Source organism: Lampris incognitus, chromosome 10, assembly GCF_029633865.1.
Source record: "Lampris incognitus isolate fLamInc1 chromosome 10, fLamInc1.hap2, whole genome shotgun sequence".
Taxonomy (NCBI): domain Eukaryota; kingdom Metazoa; phylum Chordata; class Actinopteri; order Lampriformes; family Lampridae; genus Lampris; species Lampris incognitus.
The window spans coordinates 258,533-270,000 of NC_079220.1; the positions used below are offsets into that span (position 1 = coordinate 258,533).

The window sequence follows — 11,468 nt, forward strand, 5'->3', positions numbered from 1 at the left end:
CACACACACACACACACACACACAGACACACATATTCATACCTAGGGACAATTTAGTATGGCTGATTCACCTGACCTACATGTCTTTGGACTGTGGGAGGAAACCCACACAGACACGGGGAGAACATGCAAACTCCAGACAGAGGACGACCCAGGACGACCCCCAAGGTTGGACTAACCCAGGGCCCGAACCCAGGACCTCTTGCTGTGAGGCGACCATGCTAACCACTGCACCACCGTGCCGTCCATTATTAATAATAATAATAATAATAATAATAATATTATTACTACAGAAGAGAAGAGTCTGGCTAGTTACATAGGGCCCTGTTGAGGCGTAAGTGCCAGGTGCCTTTCAATGGTAGAGTGTAGTGAGCGGGACTGAGTGTAGACAAAATGATGGAGTTCAGGTAGGTGGGAGCCATTTATTTGCTGTTTTGTAAGCGAGCATCAAGATTTTGAATTTGATGCAGGCAGCAACTGGGAGACAGTGGAGGGATATGAACAGTGGAGTGACATGTGGTGTTTTGGGTTGGTTCAAGACCAGATGCACCGCCGTGTTCTGGATCATTTGCAGAGGTTTGAAAGTGCATGCAGGGAGACCTGCCATAAGGAATACAGTAGGCACTGCGTTGGGTTCATCCAAGCTGGATATTGATCTGTTGTATGGATGGACTGGCTGGGATGACAAGGAGCTCAGTCTTAGATAGGTTAAGCTGAAGGTGACATTCTTTCATCCATGCAGAGATATCAGCAAGGCATGGCGATATCCGTGCCAAGACTATGAGGTCATCTGGCGGGAATGATAGGAAGAGCTGGGTATCGTCAGCGTAGCAATGGTATGAGAAACCATGGGAGCGGATGGTTGCACCAAGTGAGGTGGTGTATATTGAGAAGAGAAGGGGGCCGAGCACTGACCCTTGAGGCACCTCTGTGGATAAGCTGTGCGGTTTGGATCGAATAGAACAGAATAGAATAGAATATTCTTTGTTAGTCATTTTGTACATACATACAAATTAAATTTACTCTCTGCATTTAACCCATCCTAGCTGTGTAGCTAGAAGCAGTGGGCAGCTGCCGTGCAGTGCCCGGGGACCAACTCCAGTTATTTCTTCACATTGCCTTGGTCAGGGGCACATGTGAGGCTGCACCCTAGATGATGACACTATTTGGTGCTCTATAGTGTCCCTTGGCAAGATTTTCTGTTGTTCTGTGGCACAGTATAGCTGAGACAGCCACAGAGGAATCCTGTTGCTTTTTGCCAGAACTGCTGCCAAGTTGACAAACAGAGCTGCCGGTTGCCGGAACCGCTGCCAAGTTGACTGAGAGGAGCCGCCATGGTTTACCCTTTCCAGGTACTGACAGCTGGGTAGACTGTGCCTGGGGATTTGAATTCAGAGTTACCTCCTCCTCGCCTTTGCCTAAAGAGGCATCAACCCACAAGGCAGCAGGTAGATTTGAAATCAGAGTTCCCTTCTCCTATCCCAATGTGTTGGCTGGACTGGGCACCACAGGAAGTACCATACAGGCATGCAGGAGGACCAGATCTACCAGTAGGGACGTTGTCCTTAGCCAAAGGGCCCTTGCTGAGGTAAGGTGCCACCCCTCTACAGCCTGTGATTGCAGTTTTGCGTCTTACCCAGGACACTACTCCCCTTCGAGGTAAACTTAAAGTTCTCCCTGAGAGGTAGGACATGAACCAGCGGAGGATTTGGTGGTTAACCATGTCAAAGGCAGCTGACCGATCTAGCAGCAATAAAGCTGAGGACTGTCCAGCAGCTCTAGCCAAATACAGCGATTCTATTAATGACAGGAGTGCAGCCACAGTAGAGTGGACCTGCTTAAGGATAGACTGATTCAGATCATACAGATTGTTCTCAGAAAGGAATTCAGAGACTTGATTAAAGACTGTGTGCTCAAGTATTTTTGAAAGAAAGGGTAGAAGTGAAACCAGTCTGTAGTTTTCAACCTGGGCTGGGTTGTGTGTAGGTTTGTTTGAGCAGCAGGGTGACCCGAGCTTGCTTAAATGTGGTGGAGAACACACCCGTTGTAAGCGAGGAGTTGATGAGTGACTGTGGGGTTAAGTGCAGGGCAAATGGTCTGTGGGAGTTTCAATGGCCATGTGTACTATTCACAGAAGATTTGGGAATGTTTGCAATCACAGCATTGTAAGATGGTGACAGATGTACTCTTGGGACCCCCCCTCCCCCATATGTTCAGGGATGATCATTCTCTCTTCACATAGATGGCCTCTTTAACTCCCTGTTAGTGTTATTAACATGATTTTGTACTACAGATTATACCCAGTGGAAGCTACACCTAGTCTGTATGGTTTACATAAGATATCAAAGAAGGTTGAATCAGTTCATCCGGATGCAACGTCTAGTGACAGATACGTTTCATCACTCAACTAAGTGACATCTGACTGCAGGTATCCCCACTCTTATAAACATCCACCCATCCATTTTCCAAGACACTTATTCTAATCAGGGTTGCGGGAGGCTGGAGCCTACGCCAGCAGTCATTGGGCGACAGGCAGCGGGCAGGGAGACACCTTGGACAAGCTGCCAGTCCAGCACAGGGCCGACACATTCACACCTCGGGACAATTTAGTATGGCTGATTCACCTGACCTACATGTCTTTGGACTGTGGGAGGAAACCAGAGAACCCGGAGGAAACCTACACAGATGTGGGGAGAGCACGCAAACCCTGATAAACAATACAGTACAATACAGTTATATAACAACCAAAACCAACGACCTGTTTCATATGCAAATATGGGTGCAACCATTAACCAGAGTTTAATGGCCATGTGTACTATTCACAGAGGATTAGGGAATGTCGCAGTGACGGACTGGCTGGGATGACAAGTAGCTCATCTTAGATATGTTAAGATGAAGGTGGCGTTCTTTCATCCATCCATGCACTGTGGTTGCAAAATTCCCTAGTCCTCTGCGAGTAGTACACATGGCCATTGACCTCGGTGACTGATGGGAGACTGGCGTTGACTTAAGGGCACGTGTCGGCATTGTGTTTTTACTGCTGTCACAGATTGACATTTTTTATGTAGGCTCAACATTACGTTAAGTTTAACTTTTATCAACCTTTTATGGTTTACCTCTACTACTTTTTGGATTTTATCGGATTATCAATTGTTGTATGGACTTGATCACAGTGGAGTCTCCATCTCTGTAGTGCTTTCGCTGTCTGTATGGACTAAGCCCTGTGCCATGGCCGTAATCGGCGGCTTTATTTTGCGGGGACAGATAATGCTATTACCTGTCTGCCACTCACGGTGAGGATCGCTGCTTTTCCCGCAGTCATGTCTCCTTTTAAAAAGACTGTTTGTAACTCCTCTGCCCCGTCACTGAACTGGAAAGGCAGTGTGTTGTCGGCTGCCATAGATGTGAACACAAGACTGCAAAAATATGGGAGCTACAATCGGCTCCTTGTTATGTTGTGAACACAAGGCCAAAAGGATCGCCGAGCTTCATCATGAGCTAATCCGACTCAAAGTGCTGCTCGGTCAAAAAAACAAAAACAAAAACTTGCCGGGAACGAAACCACGCTCTGCTAGTTCCCTACTAGCTGCCCCCCCCTTCGGGACGAGGGGTCCACAGTGCTGTTCACGTGTTCATGTGTTCATGAGCAAGCAAAGGGGCGCTAATGTTAGCAGCAGGCTTGCTACCCTCCGCCCCCCCCCCCCCCCCCCGTTCACCCTCCCTATCTTCAACCGCTTCCCGCTTCCAGGCCCTTGCCTTTGAGGACTGCGACCTTTCCACATCGGCTGCCCTCTTTCCCCAGCCACCATCTGAGGATAAGAGCCAGACTTGCCACAGCGAGAACCTCAAACAAGCTGAGAAACCGCTGGCTCAAGCAGTTTCTCAAGCCCTGCCGGTTGCTGTCATGCCTGCTGCTGTCCCCGCTGCCCCTGTCCCCCCTGCCACATCTGCTGCTGTCTCCGCTGCCCCTGCCCCCCATCACCCTTCCCCTGCCCCCCTCATCACCCCCCCCCCCCATTGATCCCTTAACCACCTCCCTGGTCATTGGCAGTTCTATGGTGCGGGACGTCTCCCTGCCCCAGTCTGCTGGCCCTTCTAAAACTCTCTGTTTTCCGGGTGCCCGGGTTGCGGATTTACACTGGAGGCTCCCTACCATCCTGGCCCAGCACCTAAATCTTCACACTCTCATTCACCACATCGGCACTAATGACGTCATGTACCATGAGTCTGAGGTTTTAAAAAATAATTTCCTTAATTTGTTTTCTTCCCTTTCAGACTTGGGTCTTAAGATTGTTGTTTCTGACCCCCTCCCTACCCATCAGAGAGGACGTGAGAGGGCATCTAGACTTTATGCCCTCCATCACTGGTTACAAAACTATTACACAGCTACTGGTCTTGAATTTGTAAATAACTTTGACCTGTTTTGGGCGAGACGCCTCCTGCTGAAAAAGGATGGCCTCCACCCAAACGAAACTGGTGCTCAGCAGCTGTCACACACTGCACAGTCTTCCTCTGTCAGCTGATATTTCCTTAGTGCATGATAAAGTTAACCACTTCAACTTTAAACTAGAGTCAGCTCTCGACATAGTGGCTCTTTTGAAAACTAAGAAAAAATCACAAACTACAGTAATACAATGGAAGACTGAGCAAATTTTACTCAAGAGGGATCGCCATAGAGCAGAGCGAATGTGGAGAAAAAGTAAGCTTACAATCTATGGTGAGACTTTTAGAAAATCTATATTTGTTTAAGTGAAGGAGTTCAAGTATCTCAGGGTCTTGTTCACGAGTGAGGGTAAGATGGAGCAGGAGATTGACAGGCGGATTGGTGCAGCATCAGCAGCAATGCGGATGTTGTACCGGACCGTTGTGGTGAAGAAAGGAGCTGAGACGGAAGGCAAAGCTCTCAACTTATCAGTCAATCTTCGTTCCAACCCTCACCGATGGTTATGAGCTTTGGGTAGTGACTGAAAGGGTGAGCTCGTGGATACAAGCGGCTGAAATGAGTTTCCTCTGTAGGGTGTCTGGACTCAGCCTTAGAGATAGGGTGAGGAGCTCGAACATCTGGAGGGAGCTTGGAGTAGAGCCACTGCTCCTTCATGTTGAAAGGAGCCAGTTGAGGTGGTTCGGGCATCTGATTAGGATGCCTCCTGGGCGCCTTCCTTTGGAGGTTTACCGGGCACGCCCAACTGGGAGGAGACCCCTGGGTAGACCCAGAACTCGCTGGAGGGACTACATGTCCAATCTGGCCTGGGAATACCTTGGGATCCCCCTGGAGGAGCTGGAGAGCATTGCTGGGGAGAGGGACGTCTGGAGTGCCCTACTTAGCTTGCTGCCAACGCGACCCGACCCCAGAGAAGCGGCTGATGATGAATGAATTAATGAATACTTGTTCATAACAAAGCCCTATGCTGCGCAAGGCAGGCTTATTTCTCTGGCATTATAAATGAAAACAGGAACAACTCCAGAGTGTTATTTTCCACTACTGATCAACTTATAAATCCTCCCCAGTCTCATGAGCAGTTATACTCTGCATCTAAATCAAAATGTGATGAGTTTTCATCATTCTTTGATAACAAAATCATTAATATCTGAGCAGGTATCATGAATAAGGTTGTTAATCCAAAAAGTCAAACTACAAGTAACGACTCGGGGAAATCTGATTTCCTTTTGCAAAATTAGTGAAGAGGAACTTCGTAAAACCACCTTGCAGATGAAGTCATTGACTTGCTCTTTGGGTGCAATTCCCACTGCCTTTTTTAAAGAAGTCTTAGATAGTGTGATTGGTGACGTTTTGGATACTGTAAACTGTTCTTTAGGATCAGGTACTTTCCTGATTCACTGAAAACAGCTATAGTAAACCCCTTACTGAAGAAGAATAATCTTGATCCGTCAGTGCTGAGCAATTGTAGGCCTATTTCTAATCTGCCTTTTCTGGGCAAGATTTTGGAAAAGGCAGTGTATAAACAATTGGATGGGTTTTTGCACGAAAACAAGATTCATGATAAATTTCAGTCCGGTTTTAGAAAAGGACACAGTGTTGAAACAGTGATTGTAAAAGTAGTCAATGATCTCAGAGTGAGTGCTGATAATAAAAATGTTTCCATTCTTTTACTCCTATATCTGGCGGCTGCCTTCGATACAGTTGATCATGATATACTTCTAGACCGCCTTGAGAATTGGATTGGCCTTTCAGGCACTGCCCTATCATGGTTCTACACTTATCTTACTGGCAAAAGCTATTTTGGTTAGTCTTTCTGACCATGTCTCAGACAAACATGTAATTTTCTCAGGTATTCCGCAGGGTTCCATTCTTGGTCCTTTATTGTTTTGCCTGTACATGCTGCCGCTTGGGAAAGTTATCTATGATCATGGAGTGAATTTCCATTTTTATGCTGACGATACTCAGTTATATTTATCTGTAGCGCCAGATGACCCCAATGCTCTCAATCCCTTGATGAACTGTCTGTCTAGTGTTAAACAATGGATGAGTGAAAACTTTCTCAATTGAACGAAGACAAGAAAGAAATTCTCATTACAGGCACTAATGCACAGAGAGAAATTATATCAAGTAGAATAGGAAGTCTGGCTGTACAGAATAAGACTGTAGTAAAAAACCTGGGTGTCATCATTGACTCTGAGTTGGATTTTAAATCACATAACAATGTTACAAAGGGTGCCTTTTTCCACCTAAAAAAATATTGCTAGAATTAGACCCTACCTCTCCCTGGAACACGCCAAAAAGGTGACGCATGCTTTTATCTCTTTGCGTTTAGACCTTTGCAATGCATTTCTTACTGGTTTACCCAAAAAAAGTATCGATAGGCTGCAACTAGTACAGAACGCGGCAGCAAGGGTCATAACAAAAACCAGGATGAGAGATCACATTACCCCAGTTTTAGCATCTTTACACTGGCTACCTGTAGCATTGAGGATTGATTTTAAAATTATTTTACTTGTGTTTAAAGCTTGTAGCGCCGCATTATGTAATAACGCCGCATTATGTAATAATGTAATACATTTTCATATCATTATGTAATAACGCCACGTTTTTTTCAAATCAAGACATAAATTTTGGTGGTGTATTACATAATGCACCAAATTATTACATTTTCTTCATAAAAAAGTGTAACATCCACATTTTGTAATAACCGGTGCAATATGTAACAACTTATTACAACATGCGGATGTTACACTTTTTTATTAACCAAGATTTAACCAAGATACAGCTCAGATACAGCAAGGATGACATGCAGTTGTTATGCAATAAACTGCAAAAATCGGCAAAAGGATGGGTGGAAAATGTTGAACATTTTCATTGTTGAACCGCTTTGGCAGCTCTCAAAAGATTATGCATCTCACAATCTTTTGGTCCTTTCTTGTTACTACCAGTGTTCCCCAGGGCTCTGTATTGGGACCCCTCCTATTTATTATTTACCTACTACTTATTGGTCACATTTTCTGGACATTTGGCATTCAATTTCACTGCTATGCAGATGACACCCAGCTTTATCTATCCACCAAGCCTACCTCCACTCTTCTGCCCACTTCCCTTTCTGACTGCTTACTAGAATTAAATCCTGGTTTTCATATCACTTCCTCAAACTTAATACTGTTAAAACTGAGGTCCTTCTAGTAGGCACTAAATCTACTTTGGCCAAACCTCATAGTTTTTCTCTGACTATTGACAATTCTATAGTTCCCCCCTTGCCTCAGGTTAAGAGCCTGGGTGTCAACTTGGACAGCACTTATCTTTTGAAGCTGACATCAATAATGTTACTTGGTCTGCATACTTCCACCTACGCAATATTAATCATCTTCGCCTGTCACTTACACCTAAAAGCACAGCCATACTCACTCACACCCTGGTTTCATCCCGTACTGACTACTGTAATTCTGTCCTCTTTGGTCTTCTCCTCAAGTGTCTTCATAAACTTCAACTGGTCCAGAATTCAGCTGCCCGTATCATTACCAGAACTCCTTCCATAGATCATATCACTCCTGTTCTTCAGCAACTCAATTGGCTCACTGTTAAATACCATATTGACTTCAAGATCCTGCTCCTCACCTTTAAGGCCCTTAATAACCCAGCTCCTTCATATCTTTCTGAACTCCTTCATATCCACACGCCCTCCTGCACTCTCAGATCTTCTTCTGCTCTCCAACTCATTACACATTCGGCCCGCTTGACTACCATGGGGTCATTCAGTCATTCTGCCTACTGCCTATGGAACTCTCTCCCACAAGACATTCACAACATTGACTCTCTTTCAACCTTGAAATCCCATCTCAAAACGTACCTTTTCAAACTGGCATATTCAGTCTGATCCACACTTCATTGAGTTTTGTGCAGAGAATGATTTTATACTTATCTGTTGTGTTAACTTTTTATTGTCTACTGCTTTGTTTTGATTTTATGCTGTCTGATACAGTGCTGCTTGTTTTTAACTGTGTTCCGTAAGATGTCCTTGAGTGCTCTGAAAGGCGCCCACAAATAAAATGTATTATCCCTATTATTATCCTTGATAGGGAGGAACGCTGGTTTGAACGAGGAGTCAAAGAGGCCATCTACGTTAAGAGAGAACGATCATCCCTGAACCGATGGGGGGGCCTAAGAGTACATCTGTCACCATCTTACAATGCTGTGATTGCAAGTGTTCCCCAACCCTCTGTGACTAGTACACATGGCCATTTAACTCTAGTTAATGCTCAGGGCAATTTGCTTATGAAACCGATCGTTTTTGGTCATTATGCCACTGTACTCTTTATAAGAGTGGGGATACCTGCAGTCACTGTATTGTTTATAAGGGTGAGGACTCCTGCAGTCACTGTATTGTTTATAAGGGTGGGGACACCTGCAGTCACTGTATTGTTGACAAGGGTGGGGATACCTGCAGTCACTGTATTGTTTATAAGGGTGGGGACACCTGCAGTCACTGTATTGTTTACAAGGGTGGGGATACCTGCAGTCACTGTATTGTTTATATGGGTGGGGACACCTGCAGTCACTGTATTGTTAATAAGGTGGGGATACCTGCAGTCACTGTATTGTTTATAAGGGTGGGGATACCTGCAGTCACTGTAGTGTTTATAAGGGTGGGGACACCTGCAGCCAGTTGAGACTGAAGAGGTCACTTAGATGATGATGAAACATTTCTCTCTCAATAAACGTTGTGTCCAGATGAACTGAATCAACTTTCTGTGATTTTCTTATATTACTGAGCATGAATAAAGACATTTATCATTGGTAGTTTATCAGTTACAATAATGACCTCTCTGGAATCCACAGCAGCATACATGATGTCCATCCAGCCTTTAAACGTAGCCTGGGGGCATACAGAAATATAAGAAAAATTAAACAACTAGATCTAAAAGTAGAAAGAGAAACACTAAAATCTCAGAGGTGAGGGAAGGAGAAAGAGGAGCAAAACAGAAAAACTGAGAAATATAACAACCAAAACAGTTATGATGTGAAATGTAGAACCATGTGTTTGCCAGCTCTAATGCCAACCAAACATTTTAACCAGTTATTTTAACCACAAAGGTGGGGATTTATTAATAATAATTAATAAATTAATATTTTTTAAAAAAAAGGTCATTATTAAATAATTAAAATATAATGTATTATTCTTAAAGTATAAAAATGAATGAATTTAAAATAATATGTATAATTATGATTATTATTAATAATTATTATTTGTATTAACCCAGCCACTGAGCATGCACAAGCCAGTGCATTCTTAGTGGCGGTCCAGAGCCCGGATAAATGGGGAGGGTTGCGTCAGGAAGGACATCCGGTGTAAAATCTTTACCAAATCAAATATGCGGATCATAAACCAGATTTCCATACCGTATTGGTCGAGGCCCAGGTTACCAACGACCACCAATGGTACTGTTGGCCAGCAGAGTGCCGGTGGAAACTATGCTAGTGTTGGGTGAAGGAGAAGGAGAGGAGGAAGGCATGTCCAGAGGCAGCGAAAGAGGAGGAAGGGTAGGAGTGTGGAGGTGAGAGTCAGAACTTTGAATGTTAGCAATATGACTGGTAGAGGGAAAGAGCTGGCTGATATGATGGATTGAAGAAAGGTAGGCATACTGTGTGTGCAAGAGACCAGGTGGAAGGGGAGTAAGGCCAGGAGCATTGGAGGTGGGCTCAAACTCTTCTACCTTGGTGAGAATGGGAGGAGAAATGGGGTAGAGGTAATTCTGAAGGAAGAGTATGTCAAGAGTGTGCTGGAGGTGAAGAGAGTGTCAGACAGAGTGATGAGTATGAAGCTGGAAATCAAAGGTGTATTGCTGAATGTTATCAGCGCATATGCCCCGAAAGTTGGGTGTGAGATGGACGAGAAAGAATAATTCTGGAGTGAGTTGGACGACGTGGTGGAGAGGGTACCCAAGGAGGACAGAGTGGTGATTGGCGCAGACTTCAATGGACATGTTGGTGAAGGGAACAGAGGTGATGAGGAGGTGATGGGCAGGTATGGTGTCAAGGAGAAGAAGGATGAAGAACAGATGGTGGTGGATTTTGTGAAAAGGATGGAAATAGCTGTGGTGAATACATATTTCAAGAAGAGGGAGGAACACACGGTGATGAACAAGAGTTGGGGAAAGCGCACACAGGTGGACTATATCTTATGTAGAAGGTGTGATCTGAAAGGGATTGGAGACTGCAAGGTTGTGACAGGGGAGAACGTAGCTAGTCGGCATCGGAGGGTGGTCTGTAGGATGAGACTTTGGAGACCAAGAAGAGGAAGAGAATGAAGGCAGAGCCGAAGATCAAATGGTGGAAATGGAAGAAGGAAGACTGTTCTGTTGGATAAAACTTGTAAACAGATTATGACATATATATCACAAAACAGAAGGAGGAGGACAGGGACAGGATTAGGAATGAGTATACTAGAGGGACAGCTCAGGTTGGACGGTTTGGAGACAAAGCAAGAGAGACAAGATTGAGATGGTTTGGACATGTGTGGAGGAGAGATGCTGGGTATATTGGGAGAAGGATGCTGAATATGGAGCTGCCAGGGAAGAGGAGAAGAGGAAGGCCAAAGAGGAGGTTTATGGATGTGGTGAGGGAGGACATGCAGGTGGGTGGTGTGACAGAGGAAGATGCAGAGGACAGGAAGACATGGAAACGGATGATCCGCTGTGGCGCCCCCTAATGGGAACAACCGAAAGTAGTAGTAGTATTAGTATTATGATGAGGATGATGATGATGATTATTATTAGTAGTAGTTCTAGTAGTATTAGTAGTAGTATAAGTAGTAGTAGTAGTAGTATTAGCAGTAGTATAAGTAGTATCAGTAGTAGTAGTATTAGTAGTAGTAGTAGTAGACAACAAAATAAAACAACTAAAATATACAGAAATGTGACATAAAACTTGTACATTCGCCCCTGTATACAGGGTTGAGTAGTGTGTGTGTTTTAATGCATGCATGTGTTCGTGGGCGTACGTGAGTGTGTGTGTATATATAT

At 44.5% G+C, this 11,468-nt stretch overlaps 1 protein-coding gene across 1 annotated transcript in view; it reads right to left on the reverse strand.

Annotated features, from left to right (window-relative positions):
• The window catches only part of LOC130119126 (sodium channel protein type 4 subunit alpha B-like), a 256,811-nt gene that overhangs the window by 38,014 nt on the left and 207,329 nt on the right, over positions 1 to 11,468 (reverse strand). The window contains exon 27 of the mRNA XM_056287542.1: positions 9,269 to 9,322. Coding sequence (XP_056143517.1) covers positions 9,269 to 9,322 — 54 coding nt within the window. The remainder of the gene's footprint in view (positions 1 to 9,268; positions 9,323 to 11,468) is intronic.